Source organism: Cydia pomonella, chromosome 27, assembly GCF_033807575.1.
Source record: "Cydia pomonella isolate Wapato2018A chromosome 27, ilCydPomo1, whole genome shotgun sequence".
In the NCBI taxonomy this organism is placed as follows: Eukaryota; Metazoa; Arthropoda; class Insecta; order Lepidoptera; family Tortricidae; genus Cydia; species Cydia pomonella.
In genome coordinates, this window is record NC_084729.1 from 7,489,455 (window position 1) to 7,511,326 (window position 21,872).

Here is a 21,872-nt window from a genome sequence, read left to right on the forward strand (position 1 = left end):
TTTCGCCAAAAAAATGAAGAAAACTCGGAAGGTATTTTATCAGTTTTTTCAAATGAATCTTCGATTGTTAATCATTCCAGCCCCTCGTACGAGATATGTTGAATCAAATTGTAGTCATTCATGTACCAAATGATTCTTGTTTATAGCAAAATTGAGAACCGAAACGCCACATCACACTGCAAAATTTGGAAAAGACTCCCAAAAAACCTCATTAAAAAAGAGGTTTAAAAGAGAAAATGAAAATTTGAACTGTTGGAGCCCCTAGTTTAGGAAACGATTATTTAAGTACGTTATCAGTTTTTGAATAAATACTAATAGTTACGTCGTAATCTTGAATGAAAAAGGAAGCATTTTACAAAATACGCTCGTCTGTAGGAATAAGGACTCTTAAAACAAAGATTTTTTTCAAGACTATACTCAAGCAGTCATTCGCTGAGTATCTGGCACCTAGTTTACACGTAAGTAAAATGAACTTAGGATACCTAATAGGAAATTTTATATAATTTCTCAACTTTTAATATAGTATTTATTACAATCTGCGGAAGTTGAGTGGTAAAGAAAGTAAATGTGAATTTGTGCTTATTTTTCTTTGATGTATATAGAAATTTTCGAATAAGAAATGGACGTGCCACCACCTGTACCTCTGGACCCTACGGCCTCTAAAGTCGATGTGATTTTAGGAAGGACACCATCTATACTAGAAAAAAAACCTGCTCCACAGTCAAAGCAGTAAGTAGAGTGTGTATTATGTAAAACAAAATTGGACTATTTTAAAATCAGATGTGCTGGAAAAAATACCAGCAAACATTTTCTTCAGAATTTTTGGCTAGTTCATTTTGCCCAAATTTTGGATATTATGTTTGCTTGGATAAAATGATTCATTATCTAAATATTATCGTGGACTTTTTGCTCATAAAGAACCTCATAGAAATTTGGCCATAAAACAATTTTCGTGTTTTTTAGGGTTCCGTAGCCGAATGGCAAAAAACGGAACCCTTATAGATTCGTCATGTCCGTCTGTCTGTCCGATTATGTCACAGCCACTTTTTTCCGAAACTATAAGAGATATACTGTTCAAACTTGGTAAGTAGATGTATTCTATGAACCGCATTAAGATTTTTACACAAAAATAGAAAAAAAAATAACAATAAATTTTGGGGGTTCCCCATACTTAGAACTGAAACTAAAAAAATCTTTTTTCATCAAACCCATACGTGTGGGGTATCTATGGATAGGTCTTCAAAAATGATATTGAGGTTTCTAATATCATTTTTTTCTACTGAATAGTTTGCGCGAGAGACACTTCCAAAGTGAAAAAATGTGTCCCCCCCCCCCCCCTGTAACTTCTAAAATAACAAAATGAAAAATCTAAAAAAAAAGATATACATTACAATGCAAGCTTCCACCGAAAATTGGTTTGAACGAGATCTAGTAAGTTGTTTTTTTAATACGTCATAAATGGTACGGAACCCTTCATGGGCGAGTCCGACTCGCACTTGGCCGCTTTTTTTTAATTTCGTCATCATGAGTATGAATGTGTCAACTTCTGTCCGTGGAATTCAATCTAAAGATTAAAGTAAATCGAAATTTGATCATTTTTTTTACAATTGCAGGTATAACATGAATCGACCGGGAACTTCTCTTCCGCGGAAACCGGGAAGATTCAAGACAAATATGGTCGGCTCTTCGCAGCCATTTATAATTCGGGACGCCCCAAGCGTCTCAAAAACTTACCAGGAAATGAAAAATGTTAACTAGTGATATATATTTTTGAAATAAATATATTTTGTATATTTTGAGTCATCAACAGTCATTGGATGTTGTCGTATTTATCATTAGGTCACATATTCATTAGTTGATAACCTTTTCTAATAGTAGAGATAATCTTAACCATTGTTTATTTAATTAATTAATAAAATAATGATTCTAAGTTCTTTTAGTCATAATTAGCAGAGCAATTATTTCGAAACTGATTGAGAGGCACAATCACTAAAAATTATGCAATATTTATTATTTTACGATTGATAAACAGTTAGAAGCTGACAAATTTTAATTATGATAAGAAATAAGATACTTAATATTAATATTTGGACGAAATTTTGAAGAGTTATAACTAAGTATACACTAAGTTCATTATCATCTGACAACAATCCATATGCATTTGTCTACCAGATAATTGCGCATTTTTTATGGAAATAATTTTAACCATTTTCAATTCACGACTATTACCTGAAAACTGCACATTTTCTGCAGGAGTTACATGCGCGTTGCCGATCCTAACACTCCGCACCCTCGTTGAGCTCTGGCAACCTTACTCACCGGCAGGAACACATCACTATGAGTAGTGTCTAGTGTTATTTGGCTGCGGTTTTCTGTAAGGTGGAGGTCCTTCCCCGGTTGGGCTCTGCTCTAGATCTGGAATGACATCCGCTGTGCTGTGCCCTACCACACAAAGCGAGATGACATTCACAATGCCCACATCTCTCTTTTGGACGTAGTTTAAGGACGTACCCGGGTCCATTTAAGGACGTACCCGGGGTCCTTTAAGGATGTACCCGGGTCCATTTAAGGACGTACCCGGGTCCATTTAAGGACGTACCCGGGTCCATTTAAGGACGTACCCGGGTCCTTTAAGGACGTACCCGGGTCCATTTAAGGACGTACCCGGGTCCATTTAAGGACGTACCCGGGTCCTTTAAGGACGTACCCGGGTCCTTTAAGGACGTACCCGGGTCCTTTAAGGACGTACCCGGGTCCAAAATGTGTGAACTTAGATCTCGCAGACAACAGCGTCTGCCTTCGAGTTTACCTGTGTACTTGACGGACAGCGGCAGGAGGGCGTGGCGCGGGCGCGGCGGCGGCGGCTCGTTCAACTGTACGCGCGCCTCGTCCACCAGGTTACGCGGGATGGCTACCAGCTGCATGTTCGCTTTCGATAACGCCGTCTGAAAAAAACAATAATTTAAACTGTAGTGAGTCACACTCAAATAAAAATAAACCGGTTGTACTCGCATATTGAAGTCACTTGTATATCTGAAGATGTCGGACGGCAATCTAAATATTACGCGCTTAATGTGACTCCAATGTCAATATACTCTATGGTCCCTAGTCACTAAGATCGCTTACTTGCAGCGGGGTCCATTCATCTCGGGTCATGGTGTGAGGGTCAGCGCCCACAACTGATCCTTCCACTAGGTTCTTCACCAGCCACTTCTCCATTGATAAAGTGTCAGGAAGAGCTGAAAAAAAAAAAATACGAAATATTTATTTATCAAATATTTGTATCTTCCGTTAACTATCGCATGGGTGCCGGGGCGTCTCCTCAGGGGAATTAATATTTATTCATTTTTAACATCGAAATCAAAGTCGACTGGACACATCCGGTCCTTTATCTCTTTACCTAAAGTTTACGCGATGTAGGAATCGCGGAACGGAACAGCGCCATCTATCTAGTGATTGGGTATTTAAAATGCGCGGCTCGGCGCGGCGTTGTCATTTAAGTATAAGACGTAACTACTGCACATAAGGCTATACTTCGTAGGGGACCAGAGGACCAGATCTGTCTCCTTCTGGAACTACGTGTGGTAGCGGCCGTCGATCCATACCAGCGCGCCTCCACCACGGTGCCCGCGTGTGTATTATATATAATATGTAACTAGACAATCTAGTCAACGGCACAAAAAATGTTCAAATGTCAATTAACATGGTCAACATTACATTCCCATTCACTGTGGTTAACACAGTCAGCTGAACTAAAATTCTGCCCTACTACTCTTTACCCTCGAGATCATCTCGAATGTGAAATAAACTCCAAAATCTTAAGTATAGGGACCGTGCGCGTTGGAGGGTCTGCCATCTTGTGGCCTGAATGGGAATCCTAAACATGCACATGTACACGTCACGCGTTTTCTTGTGCATAGTAGGTTCTGCCATCTTGTGAGCTACATCGCAACAAAAAACATCACATTTACGCCTCGCGCCGAAAATCTGACGGCTAGCTCCTGTGCTGCCTCCTACAGTTTAAGCACGCTCCCTATATACTGTATATAGAAACCACGGGAAACAAACGCTTGCGCGATGTACGAATCGCGTCGAACGTAACAGCACCATCTAACGAGCGATTGGGTAAACAGAACGGCGCGGCACTGCCGTTTAAATATGAGACGTAACTACTGTACATAAGGTTTAAACTCACACTGCTTCATGAGCGTCCAAAGCGCCAAGTCGGCTTCCTTTTGGAACTGCGTGTAGTAGCGGCCGTCGGTCCACACCAGCGCGCGGTCGGTGGTCACCACCGCGGTGCCCGCGGAGCCGGTGAAGCCCGACAGCCATTCGCGACGGGCGTCTGCTGGCGCGATGTACTCGGACTGGGAAAAAATCGATAAATTTTTTTTTTTAAACTGCGCTAAAATCATACGTTTTTGGCACCAAAGTCTGTCATTTAGATTAATTAATAATTTTATTGGTAATGATACCTGGCACGTTGAATTGCGTCTAACGGTATAGGAAAATTAGGAAAATATATTTTTTTATCAATATTTTGTAAAATTATCAGAATTAACACATTCAGCGGCAGCGCATGCTACACGCTGCGCTCGTAGCCGATAACGTGCATTTTGTGTTTATTTATTATTATTATTATTATTTTCCAATATTTGTTTTTCTCTCCAATTGGAGGTGATTTTACTTCCATATTCGCGGGCTTTTGGCCAAACGAATATAGAAGGATATATTTTCCCCTAATTTTCTAAAACTAAAAATTTGCGTACTATCCTACATGTGTTCATTATGACAGCTTTCTGAAGAAGGATGTAGGTGAGTGGATGTATGTCGAGGGTTTTGAGGCTGGCATGTAGAGTACGAGGGATAACACCTGTCGATGAAATTATTATTGGGATAGTCTTTACGGTATTCACCCGCCATTGGGATTTTATCTCTATAGATAAATCTGTGTACTTGCTGATCTTTTCAGTGTGAGTTGGGGTGAGGTTATGTGTGTTGGGTATGGCTACATCAATGAGATACACAGTTTTTGCAGCTTTATCGTGGAGGGTAATGTCAGGTCTATTGTAATGTATTGTTTTGTCGGTGATGATAGTTCTGTCCCAATAAAGTTTGTAGTTGGTAGACTCTAACACAGTTTGTGGGGTGTATTTATAGTAAGGGGACCTGTTATTAATAAGGTGGTATTTAAATGCAAGATATTGATGAATGACAGCTGCAACTTGGTCATGGCGGTGTTTGTAATCGGTCTGAGCTATGGATCGGCATGCTCCTGTAATGTGTTGTATTGTCTCGGACGCAGCATGGCAGCGTCGACACAGGTCTGTTTGTATATTACGGTCGCGGATTATATATTTTCTGTAATTCTTTGTATCTATTATTTGATCTTGAATGGCTATGATAAATCCTTCGGTTTCCGGAAACAACTCACCTCTCTTTAGCCACATGTTGGACGCCAGTTTGTCGACACTAGGGTTGATCAGGTCGAGTCGGTGTCTACCGTGGAGTGACTTCTGGATCCATGTTTGTTGTTTTTGCTGGTGATCTACTATTACCTCACTTTTCTGTGTCCTACGGTCCTTTAAGTTCAATGGGGTATATCTTTGATCGGCGTTTACAATAGCTTGATGTATTACGGAATGGGTAGACCTATTGTGGAAAAATTTCCTAAGTGAGCTTACCTGTCTGTTGTGAAGATTTTGAATATCAACCATCGGGGATCATTGTGTTAGTAAATCTTATCCAAGTGTTAGAACTATAACTATCTATACATAACTATACTTAATAACTACACTGTACAATTATTTATTACTGCGTGCGTGTATCAAGCAGCAGTTATTCAAATACATGCAATCCAATCTTTTTGCTAACATACTCAGAATGCTGTTGGAGCTGGCCCTCACTCTGCGCACAAGGGATGTCGCTCGCTTGCGCATGGTGGTGTAGAAGCAGTCTACCCGCGCCTCCGCGAACATCCCCGATGCACTACAGAATTTGGGCAGACCCATCAGCACTCTGAAAGCGTTATTATATTGAACACGCAGAGCGCTGTACCGTTTACGAGTATAATCAGCCCACAGGTTGCTTGTGTAGAAGGTTGTACAGTAAGCCCTAAAAAGGGTGACCTTTACATCTTTGGAACAGTGAGCAAACCTGCGAGCTATCATATTAGCTCTGACGGACAACGCTCTGCGTTCGCGTTCAATATCTACGTCGTCCTTAAGGTCAGAGGTAACCATGTGTCCCAAATATTTAAATTGATCCACTATTCGTAGCGGATGGCTATTTAGTTTGACACTTGGAAACTTGGGTGTAGCTTTACCTCTGGCCTTAAAGACAACGCATTCGCTTTTGTTTACATTATACAGCAAACCATGGCTAGAAGCGTATTTCTCACATATAGAGATGAGCTTAGCCAGTCCGCACGCCGAGGCACTCAGCAACACCATATCGTCGGCGTAGCTCAGATTATTTACGCAAACTCCATCGATATGGCAGCCAATACGAGTGTTACTGAGCTCCTCTATCAGTGCGTTAATATATAGGTTGAATAGCCTCGGTGAGGTTAACCCACCTTGGCGTACACCACATTCCAGTCCATATGGCTGAGAAAAAGATTCCGACCATCTGACGACATTAACCTGGTTGTGGTACCAGAATTTAAAAATCCCACTAATGTCAGCTGGCAAGTTGATGTCGTCAAGCTTCTGCCACAAGATGTTATAGTGCACAAGGTCGAATGCCTTTGAAAGGTCTAAGAAACAGGCATAGACAGCTGTTCGGCGGTCTGTGTAGTACCTAACGGTCTGTTTCAATGCCAAAATAGCGGTTTCGGTCGACAGGCCTGGTTTAAACCCAAACTGATTGTCGTGAATTTTTAAACACCTGTCTAGTTGGAAATTGAGCAGACCGTCTAGCACCTTCGCCCAGGGACCGGACCCGCTTACCCTAACCCGTTCAAAAACCCGGGTTATTGTAAAGCTGTGTTCCAAAAACCGCTTCATTTCGGTAAGCTTTTGATTGGCTTACCGGTTAAGAAGCTAATCCTTTTATTTGAATTAATTCAGGTTAGCGCTTACCGATATTAAAAACCCGGGAAAGGGTTATCGCTTCAAGCGCTGATTAAATACGAACAAGCTGTTTTAGCTTTTACGTAAATTGCATATGGTCTATTAACGTAGCGCCCGACGCGAAACACGGCGGTTCCATTCCCTACGTGCACGTGCGAGTGCGCGGCGCGGCGCGGCGGCAGTCGGTATTTGTCAAAGGCTTTGTAATTTGCCGACCTAATATTGCTAATTCAAACAAAAGTGTACGTTAAGTCAAGTAGCGCACGACGTAGATTTCAAAACACATGCTAAGGTTTAAGGCAAATTACCTAATATGGTAAGGCGTTGCATTGATTTTGGTATATTTATGTTTAGTACCTATTACTCCTATTATTGTCACTTTCTTTATCGTTTGCTGTCTGTGCACATCTCGTGTGTCAGTGGAACTCATCAATGGCTTCTAATAATTTTATCGAGTTAGGGCTCATTTTAAAGGTCTTGACGAGTTCTTTACGATACACATGGTGGAGAGGGTCTGATGGTGGAATCGGAAGGTGTCGATGGAACTCATCGATAACTACTAGTAATGCTATCGAGTTAGGGCTCATTTTAAAGGTCTTGACGAGTTCTTTACGATACACATGGGGGAGAGGGTCTGATGGTGGAATGGGAAGGTATCGATGGAACTCATCGATAACTACTAGTAATGCTATCGAGTTTGGGCTCATTTTAAATATGTTGACGAGTTCTTTACGATACACATGGTGGCGAGGGTCTGATGGTGGAATCGGAAGGTGTCAGTGGAACTCATCGATAACTACTAGTAATGCTATCGAGTTTGGGCTCATTTTAAAGGTCTTGACGAGTTCTTTACGATACACATGGTGGCAAGGGTCTGATGGTGGAATCGGAAGGTGTCAGTGCAACTCATCGATAACTACTAGTAATGCTATCGAGTTTGGGCTCATTTTAAAGGTCTTGACGAGTTCTTTACGATACACATGGTGGCGAGGGTCTGATGGTGGTATGGGAAGGTATCGATGGAACTCATCGATACCTACTAGTAATGCTATCGAATTTGGGCTCATTTTAAATGTCTTGACGAGTTCTTTACGATAGACATGGTGGCGAGGGTCTGATGGTGGAATCAGAAGGTGTTGATGGAACTCATCGATAACTACTAGTAATGCTATCGAGTTTGGGGTCATTTTAAAGGTCTTCACGAGTTCTTTACGATACACATGTTGGCGAGGGTCTGATGGTGGAATCCGAAGGTGTTGATGGAACTCATCGATAACTACTAGTAATGTTATCGAGTTAGGGCTCATTTTAAATGTCGTGAAGAGTTCTTTACGATACACATGGTGACGAAGGTCTGATGGTGGAATCGGAAGGTGTCAGCGGAACTCATCGATGACTTCCCATAATGCTATCGAGTTTAGGCTCATTTTAAATGTCTTGACGAGTTCTTTACGATACATATGGTTGAGGTTCATCATTTTTGAAAACCACATTTCCTAAAACCTTTAAAACGACATCCATGACAACTTTTATGACAAGTTGCATGGCCGCCATCTTGGATTCCAAAATAGTCATGACTTTCGAAATCCGCACTCCCTAAAACCTACAAAACGACATCCATTTTTATATTTATTCACTTAAATACAATGCAAGTTTACAGTATGTCATTACACCAAAGCACTTACACGCTAAATTATTAATTATACATGAAGAGAAAATATGTCAGTGAGAGAAATAATACCAATACTAAATACATTCACAAAAAATAATAATAATACTAAATAAAGAAAAAAAAAATACTAATAAAACAAATCATGATTCATTCAAATTATTTAGGAACTGTTTGGCAATACAACATAATTGCGCAAATTTTCCGGCAAACATGTCAGCCTCCTCGTACTGAGTGAGCATTAAGTGCAGTAAAGATATTGCGCGCGCGGTAGGAGCGTGTCGAGCGTGGCACGTGCGAGCGGACACGCGCTGCAACAGGCCCGGCCGGCGGCGCGGCGCCACCGCCACGCAGTTCATATCCTGGGGGACTCTCACCGGAACCACCAATCTGATCCTCTCTAGCACAGCTGGGCAGTCCACTCTGTGGTGTACGATAGAAAGATAGTGGACTAACAACAACAACTTCCTCCTCATCCGAAGCGTGTCTAGCCCAACCATCCCAGAGACAAACAATGAAGGGTACAGGTATGGATAATACCCGTAGGCTTTGCGATACAACCAGCGGGCGAATTTACGCTGTACTCTTTCCACCATCAAGGAGTATTTAGCCTCGTAGGGATCCCAAATAACAGCCCCATATTCCAACCTACTACGGACATAGGCACTGTATAGAACCACAGCGACTCCGACATGGAACTGCTTCGACGCCCTCATGACGAAACCTAGGGTTTTACTAGCCTGCTTACAAATACCAGTTACGTATTTATGGAAATCCAGTTTAGTATCTAAGACTAAACCTAGGTCCCTAATTTCCTGAACTCTTTCCAAACCAACGTTCCCCAGGCTATAATCGGCTAAAAGTGGCGAGCGCTTACGTGAGAAGGTAATGACCTTGCATTTTGCTGTATTAAAAGGCAGCCGGTTTTCTACACTCCATTCAGCTGCTGCATTGATATCGCTCTGCAATGCAGCGCTATCCACCATACTTCTGACGCCGAACAACAACTTTAGGTCGTCCGCAAAAAGCAAACAATCAGCTGAGCGAATTGTGTCAGGCAAATCGTTTATCATTAAAATAAACAATGTAGGCCCCAGAGTACTGCCCTGACTCACCCCAGAAAGCGTGTAGTAATCATTTGATTCGAAGCCACCTACCCTGACAAACTGCTGCCGTTCGCCCAAGTAACTGGCGAAGAAACTTAAAAGCTTTGGCGTGAAGCCCAGCAGTGCCAGCTTCCCCAGCAAGATGTCGCTGTCAACCAGGTCGAATGCTTTCCTAAAGTCGAAATACGCAGCGTCGACCTGGCGTCCAGCGTCCATCTCACTGCTGACGTAGTCATCCATGACGACTTTTATGACAAATTGCATGGTCGCCATCTTGGATTCCAAAATAGTCATGATTTTCGAAATCCGCACTCCGTAAAACCTATACAACGACATCCATGACTAATTTTCTGACATATTTCATGGTCGGCATCATGAAATCCAAAATGATCATCTTTTTCGAAACCCGCACTCTCTAAAACCTATAAAACGACATCCATGATGACTTTTATTAAATAGTACGTGGCCGTCATCTTGGCTTCCAAAATAGTCATCATTTTCGAAATCCGCACTCCCTAAAACCTATAAAACGATATCCATGACGACTGTTAAGACAAAAAGCATGGCCGCCATCTTGGATTCCAAAATAGTCATGATTTTCGAAATCCGCACTCCCTAAAACCTAAAAAACGACTTCCATGATGACTTTTATGACAAAATATGTGGCCGCCATCTTTGATTTCAAAATGGTCATCATTTTCGAAATCCGCACTCCCTAAAACCTATAAAACGACATCCATGATGACTTTTATTAAATAGTACGTGGCCGTCATCTTGGATTCCAAAATAGTCATCATTTTCCAAATCCGCACTCCCTAAAACCTATAAAACGATATCCATGACGACTTTTATGACAAAAAGCATGGCCGCCATCTTGGATTCCAAAATAGTCATGATTTTCGAAATCCGCACTCCCTAAAACCTAAAAAACGACTACCAAGATGACTTTTATGACAATATGTGTGGCCGCCATCTTTGATTTCAAAATGGTCATCATTTTCGAAATCCGCACTCCCTAAAACCTATAAAACGACATCCATGACGATTTTTATGACATAGTACATAGTCACCATCTTGGACTCCATCCATGACGACTTTTATGACAAAAAGCATGGCCGCCATCTTGGATTCCAAAATAGTCATGATTTTCGAAATCTGCACTCCCTAAAACCTATATAACGACATCCATGACGATTTTTATGACATTGTACATGGTCACCATCTTGGACTCCAAAATGGTCATCTTTTTCGAAATCTGCACTCCCTAAAACGAATAAAACGACATCCATGACGACTTTTATGACAAATTGCATGGCCGCCATCTTGGATTCCAAAATAGTCATGACTTTCGAAATCCGCACTCCCTAAAACCCATAAAACGACATCCATGAAGACTTTTATGACAAATTGCATGGCCGCCATCTTGGATTCCAAAATAGTCATCATTTTCGAAATCTGCACTCCCTAAAACGTATAAAACGACATCCATGACGACTTTTATGACAAATTGCATGGCCGCCATCTTGGATTCCAAAATAGTCATGACTTTCGAAATCCGCACTCCCTAAAACCTATAAAACGACATCCATGAAGACTTTTATGACAAATTGCATGGCCGCCATCTTGGACTCCAAAATGGTCATCATTTTCGAAATCCGCACTCCCTAAAACCTATAAAACGACATCCATGAAGACTTTTATGACAAATTGCATGGCTGCCATCTTGGACTCCAAAATGATCATCATTTTCGAAATCTGCACTCCCTAAAACCTATAAAACGACATCCATGAAGACTTTTATGACAAATTGCATGGCCGCCATCTTGGACTCCAAAATGATCATCATTTTCGAAATCTGCACTCCCTAAAACGTATAAAACGACATCCATGACGACTTTTATGAAAAATTGCATGGCCGCCATCTTGGATTCCAAAATAGTCATGATTTTAGAAATCCGCACTCCCTAAAACCTATAAAACGACATCCATGACGATTTTTATGACATGGTCACCATCTTGGACTCCATCCATTACGACTTTTATGACAAATTGCATGGCCGCCATCTTGGATTCCAAAATAGTCATGATTTTCGAAATCTGCACTCCCTAAAACCTATATAACGACATCCATGACGATTTTTATGACATAGTACATGGTCACCATCTTGGACTCCAACATGGTCATCTTTTTCTAAATCTGCACTCCCATAAACCTAAAAACCGATTTACATGGCGACTTTTATAACTTACTGCATGGCCGCCATCTTGAATTCCAAAATCGTCATCATTTTCGGAATCGGAACTCCCTAAAACCTAAAAATGATGATTTTTATGACAAAGTGTGTGGCCGCCATCTTACTAAAACCTGTTATAAACCGGATACAAATAAGCATCTATATAGTAAGTCAACATTAACGAAAAGTACTTTTACGTCGGTAGTTACAATATACCTATCGAATCAATTACGTAATGCCCATCTCTCCCGCGGTGCCGCAGCGGCGGGGGAAAGGCGCGGGAGAGGGGTAAGGCTTACCCTAAACCGAAAGGTTACCGGTTAGTACACGCAAAACACAAACCGAATCAGCTCCTGTAAGCGGTAACCACTTGTTACGATTAGGTTAATCTGAATAATACGGGTTATCATTATTGTTGGGTAACCGGTTGAACGGGTTACCCAAACGATTAGCTTATCGTATGAAGGGGTTACCCATTCCGAACGGGTAAGGCAAATGAATAAGCGAAATGGGCCTATAGTTACACTTATCGCTCACATCACCTGTTTTGTTTTTTACGATAGGAACCACTACAGTTTTCATCATTTCAGACGGCAAGTAAGTGTGTCCTATACAAAACGAGTAAAACATCGCCAGCACTCGACTCACGTGCGGACCGGCATGATGCAGATGCTCAACACTGAGACCATCGTGGCCAGGCGACTTCCCTCTAGAAATAGAATTTAAAGCCATTTTTACATCCTTTGCTGTAAACTGAGCGGTCGTCTCCCGTCCACAGGTCCCAGAGTCGGCCATGCAAGTCTGCGACGGCCCTAAAGGTGACTTAACTGTAAAGTGTTCCCTAAATACCTCAGCTATAGACCCACTTTCGCTCACCCCATCGACACTCACAGGCAGACCGGGCTTACCATTCAATCTATTGGTAGATTTCCAAAAACTACGGAAATCGCGCCTAGAATGATGTTCCGCAATGATATTCATTTTTATTTGCTCCTCGTGTTTCTGACACCACTTTAAACGCGATTTGAAAATCTTTCGACTTTCCAGCATATCATCGTAAATATGCCCCGATTTCGGTTCACCGCACCATCTCCACAGATTAAACTTACACCTAGCCTCTCTGTGAGCCGCACTAACATATTTATTCCAGCCTATTACACGTTTTCTATTTCGAACTAATTTTAAATTATAAGAAACAGTTGCAGCATCACTCAAAGCGGTTATAATTTCATTATACAGCTTGTCAATTAAGATAAGATGACTAGGGTTGTTACACAAGTGGCCACTGCAGTCCCGGAAAGGCTCTGGAAAATCTATTTCTTTTAACCTGTCATGACACTGGATGCTATATAATTTTACTTGTTACGAATTTCTTTCACCCCATATAACTTTATTTACTACTAAGTTTTTATTACATAACATTTTAGGCTTAACAAAATTAAAATTACATTCTACAATTAATGGGAAATGGTCGGACCACATGACATCGAGTTTGACGTAAATATCGGTAATAGAAGGCGCGCCAGATTTTGTAGTCACACAGTGGTCTAACCACCTTTTCGATCCGTGCGCTTCACTTATAAATGTATAAGTTCCAGACTGCCGGCCCAGTGCTTCAACGTCCGCACAAACCCACTCTTGATCGGTACAAAAGCAAGCCAGTTCGTTGTAAAAGCGCTCACCCGGGTGAGCATTATAGTCTCCAAGAATGTAAACCGATTCGGCGTTATTACTATTAACAATAGCACTTACCAGCGCAAGACAGTCCGTAAATTCAGTCAAGTTGTCCAGTTTGTCTGTTGGCATATAAACATTTAGCACCAGGAATGATCTTTGCCCGAGCGATACACTGATACCACACACTCGCGGATTACCACATTGCACTATGGATACGTCACGAAACACCGCTTTAGGCAAGGACTACCCTTTAAGGTTACCTATTGTTGTAAGAAAAGTTCCCTTTTTTCTACGTTTACTAGTTTTTCTTTAAATGTCCCGGTCTGAGTCCCCACACTTATGGCAACCCTATGTTACAGACGTGTACTCACGTTAAAAGTCTAATGCTCAACGATTTCCCGCTAATATTATAACCAGAGTAACCGGAACTCTATTTTCAACTCCTACGCTTACTCTGGTTATAATATTAGCTGAAAATCGTTGAGCATTAGACTTTTTGTTTGCCGCGACATCTATTGTCGAGTAGCAGTACTGAGAGTTCCGCTACTCGATGCTAGATGTCGACTGCGAAAAGAATAAGCATTTCGGTACCAAAACTGATTATTTCTCTATGGTACTATGTAGGCGGCCAGCGCGGTCGGCAGGGCCATGAGAGTCCGCAGCCCTGTGAGCCTCTGCGGCGACATGTTACAGACGTGTACTCACGTTGTGGGCGTCAGCTGTGGGCACTATGTAGGCGGCCAGCGCGGTCGGCAGGGCCATGAGAGTCCGCAGCCCTGTGAGCCTCTGCGGCGACATGTTACAGACGTGTACTCACGTTGTGGGCGTCAGCTGTGGGCACTATGTAGGCGGCCAGCGCGGTCGGCAGGGCCATGAGAGTCCGCAGCCCTGTGAGCCTCTGCGGCGACATGTTACAGACGTGTACTCACGTTGTGGGCGTCAGCTGTGGGCACTATGTAGGCGGCCAGCGCGGTCGGCTGGGCCGCCATGAGAGCCCGCAGCCCTGTGAGCCGCTGCGGCGACATGTTACAGACGTGTACTCACGTTGTGGGCGTCAGCTGTGGGCACTATGTAGGCGGCCAGCGCGGTCGGCTGGGCCGCCATGAGAGCCCGCAGCGCTGTGAGCCGCTGCAGCGACATGTTACAGACGTGTACTCACGTTGTGGGCGTCAGCTGTGGGCACTATGTAGGCGGCCAGCGCGGTCGGCTGGGCCGCCATGAGAGCCCGCAGCGCTGCGAGCCGCTGCAGCGACATGTTTGCTGGAAACAATACATTCTATAATTTAAAATGCCGTCGGGGTATTCCAGAAAAGTGTCGGGTACCTGAGACTGTATAGATGAATTACCCAATTTTTTTCCCCCAATCGTTATATTCCTATTCGCCTTTTTCCCCATATTGTTTAATTTCCAGACGTCATTATCACCAGCATATAATTTCTCACACTTTTTTATTTCCTATCATATTTTTCGCTGTGGGCAGTGTTTTACCAATCCGTATCGTTCACATACATTCAAATTACCTGTACAATATATTCCCCATAGTCTTTTTTCGCCACGGGTTTCAATTTCTGCACATTACTTTCCCTTATGAGCTCCATCAGTACTGCTACTTGACAATAGAACTCTCACTCGCGACGAACGAAAAGTCTAATGCTCAGCAATTTTCAGCTAATATTACAACCGGATTAACCGGAACTCTATTTGCAACTGCTTCTGCTTGTAATATTAGTTGTAAATTGTGGAGTTTCCGCACTTTCCGCCAGTCGCGACACTAGTGACATCTAGTGTCAAGTAGCGGTACTGAAAAATCCGCTACTTGACTAATTTTTTTTTTTTTGTTTTTTTTTTTTTTTTATAGATGTCGACTACGAAAATAATAAGCTTTTGGTAAGAAAACTCATGTATGGAGTGATGTGTGGAGTGATTTATCGTTGTCTAAGTACCCACAACACAAGCCTTATTGAGCTTACTGTGGGACTTGTTACCGTGGAATTTGTGTATTAAAATGGCGTTTACTATTTATTTAGCACTCTATGCTTACCTAAATATCCTGCGATATAATACATTCGGTAGAGACTCACTAGTAGAAAACGAACTAAAGGACGTCGAACTTAAAGATGTCCTTCTGTTCTGCAGGAAAACAAGAAGATTTGAGGAGATTGGTATGGGAATGCCGCCGGGACAGTAACCTGCAGCTCCAACTTCAGGGAACTGGGCTGAATGAACGCAGCACGCGATCGACAGCCCACCTGCTTCCGGCCGGGCGTCCCTACACTACATCTACATCTACCTAATTATCTATGGTCGCAGTAAAAAATATTGTCAAAGTATTTTTTAGCCACCCTGTTATCATATAAATTAGTCTTTGCGGAAATATAATAGTAAAATGTTTTGGCCCACTTATATTCCACGACTCTGAGAGCATGTTGGTATTTTCGCAGAACATCTACTTACGAGTTAATATATTCCTGTAAATATTTATCTCCGTTCTCCAGTCGGGTAAAAAAGAAAAAGGATAAATAAAGGATATTCAATACTCACTTTCGTTTCGGGAATGGTGGTGCTGACCCTTGGTGACTGTTACTTGAACTCTGCAACAAAAATGATTCACTCAAAATAGTTAGTGGAGTGAATATTAAACATTCACGATAACGCAATTAAGAGGCAACAGGAGTGGTCATTTCTCCATACAAACGTACTGGACTGTTTCCTCCGTGGTTTTTGAAGCTAGAGCAATTATTTTCAACACGTATTATTATTTCCTTTATTTATTTCTTTCTCAGGCTAGGATTTTTACAATATGTATATAAAAGTAAAATATAAAAACACAAAACAATACAAAAGATATAAACACATTATAAAAAACCTAACCTAGGGTGCCGCCAGCAGCGGGGCAGGGCCCAAGCTGCCGGTGGTCAGGGCCGCAGAGAAAGGAACCGCCTGACTATCCGCGTCGTGTCCAAGATCACCGACTTCTGTATCTGACCCTTGATCCAACCACCTAGCGAGAGTCTCTCAAGGTGCTGGTCGAGACTCTTCGCTATGAGACCGTTCGCTGAAACGACTATCGGGACAATGATCGTCGAATCAACATCCCATTATTATTATTCTTAATATCTGTCTCGGACTTTTTTTTGATATTTTTGTTTCTTAAGACGCTAGTGCACTTCAAATATTCGCGAAAACGGCCCAATTTACTAGGCCGCAAAGAGAAGCATGGTATTCAAAACTGTCATCAATTAGTCTAAAAAGCAAAACAGTCCGACACAGATAATTTCATTACCATTTAGATTTTAAAATTTCGTTACATTTGGTTAAGTTTTGTAGAAGGAAACAGTCGAGTACGAAACATCGTTTTTCGAAATTTTTACGTAGGATTTTCCGCCTAACCTGACGTTGTCCTTATCGTACTAGTTTTAGGAGCCGCTTCCGTTAGCGAGACGGATATATTCACCTAAAATATTTGAATCTCAGCTCCCGTATCCTCTTAAGTCCCGTTTTTATAATTCAATAGTGGAGTGAATGCCATTGGATTTGACTTAATTGAGTGCCATGTTTTTTATTCACATATTCATACACGGTGATACACAAGCATACGGTCCGCCTGATGGTAACGCCTGCAAACCAGGCGTCCACATGCTACGGTGACTGTTTACCATCAAGCGGGCCGTATGCTGGTTTGAACAAAACCCAGGAGCGTAACATGCGCGTTGTCGACTGTTTCAAACCTGTACTATATATAACTGATTACGGATACGGATGCTTAACTTAAATCTAGTTTTTCATTCAATAACATATTAAAAATCACAGAGAATGGAAAATATTTAGAAACCAAGAATCTTTAAAAATATACAAAAACTTACAGATCAGACGACCAACAGATACATACTGAGACAAATCGCGCAGACGGAGTTTAAAAATAAAAACATTACAATTTCATGAATGCACATTTATGATGCACCGCCGGTGTTGAGAATAAAACAAGATTTTTCCTGGGACTTTTCTTTCGATTTAACATGGTTTTCGCTTTACGACCTGTACCCCTAGTGTAATTTTAGTCGATAGCGAAACGTGACGTACGCGTTTGCGTTAAGTCTCATTTTGTATGGGTTTTTGAACAGCGCGCCAAGCGGGACGTTTTGGAAAGTCAAAAATCTCATACAAAATGACACTTAACGCAAACCCGTACGTCACGTTTCGCTGTCGAAAATATTTACACTAGGGGTACAGGGCACCGATTTTTTAATTTCGACCACTTAATTTCGTGTATTTTGTTCAATAATATCTCCACTACTAGGCATTTAAATTCTCCTAATGGAATTGAAAATGAGTGGTCAATACCACTCGATTCTCAATTTCTATTGCCGGTATTTAAAAAAAAAAATTGGATTTCGCCGTTTTCTACAGATTTTCGAGTGACGAAATCGAGCGTGTGAAATGTGAGCGACGTGTTGCCTCTCTGTCGCACTTGTAAATTTATACATAAGTGTGACAGGGAGGCAACACGTCGAACGTGGTTCGCGGTAGGGCCTCAGAAAACAGAAATCATAGCATTTATTCGTGATAAACTATGACATACAAAAGTATAACTTCTTCTTCTTCCCTAGACCGGTAGTCCCATTTACTTGGGGTCGGCCCTCCTCGTCCGCATCCTCCACTGAGCACGATTTCGTGCGGCGTTTTTGTCAATTTGAGCCTCTTTAAGGTCTTTTTCGACCGTCGTCAGCCAGGTGGCGGGTGGTCTTCCATGGCCGCGTGGCTGGGTTACAGGCAGGTTCAAGGCTAGTTTTACCGGGTGGTCTTCTTCGCGTCTTTGGACGTGGCCGTACCATCTAAGGCGTTTTTCCTTGGCTTTGTCGATTATTGGCGCGACTCTAAAACTTCCCCTAATGTACTCATTCCGGATCTTATCTAAGAGTGTGAGACCAGCTGACCATCGTAGCATACGCATTTCGGTAGTGTGTAACTTATTAAGGTGGTATTTGTTTGTAGCCCAGCACTCCGATCCATACAAAACCGCGGGTCTTATTGCTGTTTTGTACAGTATTCCTTTGGTTTTTAGCGGCATTTTGTTATCGCACATGACTCCTGTAAGCTGTCTCCATTTCATCCAGCCTGTAGTGGTACGGTGAGTAACATCGCTATCAATTTTGCCATCGCTGGACACTATCGAACCCAGATATTTAAATTCCGACACTCTGGGTATTGGCATGTCTCCTATCGAGATGTTGATAGTTTCAGGGTCTGTTAACCCGTCAAAAGTATAACAACATAACAAAAGAAAGAAACATAGAATAAATAAATAGTTTACCACGAAATGGTCCCTCGAAACGAAACGAAAACGAAATGGCCTCAGCATTAATGCTAACCCAAAAGTCAGCCTCAGTAAATAAAGACTTTGAGTCCGTCTAACTAAGCTAAGTCAGAGGCCTACCGCGAACACCGAAGTTAGCCAATTGCGGGCATCTTTCTCTTTTACTCCAATTAAGGCGTAATTAGAGTGACAGAGAAATGTGCCCCCATTTCCGAACTTCGGTGTTCGCGGTAAGCCCTCATCATCAAAAGTAGCGAATCAGAGGCCCTACCGCTAAAATCGAAATTTCGTTATCCCTCTCTATCGCTCTTGACTCGGAAATATAAACATTTTTGGACCCGGGTACGTCCTTAAACTACGTCCATAAGAGAGGTGTGGGCATTGTGAATGTCATCTCGCTTTGTGTGGTAGGGCACAGCCAGTGGATGTCATTCCAGATCTAGAGCAGAGCCCAACTGGGGAAGTACCTCCACCTTACAGAAAACAGCAGCCAAATAACACTAGACCCTATTCATAGTGTTGTGTTCCTGCCGGTGAGTAAGGTTGCCAGAGCTCAACGAGGGTGCGGAGTGTTAGGATCGGCAACGCGCATGTAACTCCTGCAGAAAATGTGCAGTTTTCAGGTAATAGTCGTGAATTGAAAATGGTTAAAATTATTTCCATAAAAAATAAAAAAAATGTATACTTAGTTATAACTCTTCAAAATTTTGTCCAAATATTAATATTAAGTATCTTATTTCTTATCATAATTAAAATTCATAATTATACATATCATAATTAAGAGCTCAACGAGGGGGGGCGGGTTTAGGGTCGGCAACGCGCATGTAACTCCTCTGGAGTTGCAGGCGTACATAGGCTACGGAGACTGCTTACCATCAGGCGGGCCGTATGCTTGTTTGCCACCGACGTAGTATTTAAAAAAAAAAACATGTACTGACACTTCACGCCAAAGCAAGTGCTGCCATCTACTTCTCGCACGTTCTATTAAATTATAAAAACGGGACATAAACGCGTATTAAGTTTTGAATTTACCTCCGACGTTTCGAGGACGGCGTTGTTCCCGTGGTCTCGGAGAAGACTGGTTAAAGTTGACATCAACATCGAGCCGCGCGAGTATTTCGAACTACCCGCACTTGGTCTTGTTTATTAACTTGAACGTTTTCAAAATACGCTTAATACGCGATTTAATCCCGTTTCTGTCATTAAATAATGTATAAAAATCGTGAGTTTAATTCAGTGTCTTGTACATATTCTTGTGCATAGTAGGTTCTGCCATCTCGTGGGCTACATTGGAAGCATAAACTTCACATTTACACCTCGCGCCAAAAATCTGACGTCTCCCGTGGTGCCCCATGCTGTTTATGCCCGCTATTAGGTTACCCACACAAGTGGACGTACCATATTTGATTTATTACGTAATTTCATATCAATTTTCTATCTTTTTGGCAGGAACTAACGAGTTTAAGAACATTTATAATTTATAAATAACAAACTAACATACTTTACTATAATACTTATTTACAATAATTCATATGGAGTATTGTACGGTCACGTAAGAAAATATCGATACGGACAAAGTGACAAAAATATGCATACACTACCCTAATACATGGGCCATAAGGTCGTGTATACATATTTTTGGCACTTCAATCGTGTCGATGTTTTCAGATGTGACTGTGTTACAATAGGTACCTACACATATACGCGTAAATGTGTCTCGCTAGTATTTAAAACAATAGGTGATAAATTTCAATTCAACGTGTTTTTGATCGCCAATTTAAATTAATAAATGTATCCTAACATTATATAATTAATAGAACTTACATTGCAAGTAAAATAACACATTTTAACATCCTTTTTACAAGTGCACTCGATCTACTAGTACATAACACTATTCAATCTATCCATTATCCTAGCCTATCAAAGATTCATATAACCAACTTCACAAGTATCTATTTCAGCCGTGGGGCTTCTCTGAATATGAACCTTAATCCCTCATAGTCAAGGCCTAATTTAGATAGAAGTTTTTAAAACACATAAGACCTATTGGTAAGTCAAGAGTATACAATGGCATTAAATTGGTGGAATCCGAATCGAAAGTGGAACGTGTACAGTACCTCTAGTGTAACTTCCATTCGATAGCGTAACGTAACTTTCGCGTTTAGGTTAAGTCTCATTTTGTATGGGATTTTGAACAGCGCACCAAGCGGGACGTTTTGGAAACTCAAAGAGCGAGTGTAAATTATAAGTACGTTTACTCAAAGTGTCGCTCACGTTTACGTTTCGTATCGTATTTATAAGGGATCGCAAACCGTTTTATTTTTTAAACCGTTTTTGTACAATTACTCGGGAACGAAAAGGTTTTCGTTTCCGCTTGCGGTTACCGGTTAAAGAACTATTCTAATGAGGTACCAGTTTATGGCAAATTAGTTTTATTTTGTGTTTGTGGAAAGAAATTAACCGGTTAAATTGAATATATCTACAAGATACAACGGCAAATATTGCTATCTTTTTAACATACATGCAAACGAGTTTAACCGAGTGTCTCCGAAAGTCGAGAGTAACAAATATTAGGTATATCGTTCCGGCGAACCACAAAAGCTCGTTTCCTCTTATTTTTGAAAAAAAGCAGACATAGGCAGATGTTACAAAAAAGAGGATACTTATTGGTTTTTAAATTATAAGTGCAACCTACATCCTGAGACAATTCCCACTAAGATTTATGAACATATTTAAGTGGCATTGTCCTGGGATTGAGGTAAAATAGGTACTAAACTAATATTAGTACGAGTACACTGA

General features: G+C 41.5%; 1 protein-coding gene and 1 long non-coding RNA gene across 2 annotated transcripts in view; both read right to left on the reverse strand.

Annotated features, from left to right (window-relative positions):
• LOC133532371 (xaa-Pro aminopeptidase ApepP-like) overlaps nt 1-21,001 on the reverse strand; it is a 52,773-nt gene extending 31,772 nt beyond the window's left edge. Inside the window, exons 1-6 of the mRNA XM_061870982.1 lie at nt 20,898-21,001; nt 16,301-16,350; nt 14,919-15,019; nt 4,196-4,367; nt 3,127-3,239; nt 2,810-2,945 (exon numbers count right to left, since the gene is read on the reverse strand). Of these exons, the coding sequence (XP_061726966.1) occupies nt 2,810-2,945; nt 3,127-3,239; nt 4,196-4,367; nt 14,919-15,019; nt 16,301-16,350; nt 20,898-20,926 (601 nt within the window). The 5' untranslated portion in view covers nt 20,927-21,001. The remainder of the gene's footprint in view (nt 1-2,809; nt 2,946-3,126; nt 3,240-4,195; nt 4,368-14,918; nt 15,020-16,300; nt 16,351-20,897) is intronic.
• LOC133532372 (uncharacterized) overlaps nt 1-21,872 on the reverse strand; it is a 136,150-nt gene that overhangs the window by 59,887 nt on the left and 54,391 nt on the right. The gene's annotated exons all lie outside the window — the stretch shown is intronic.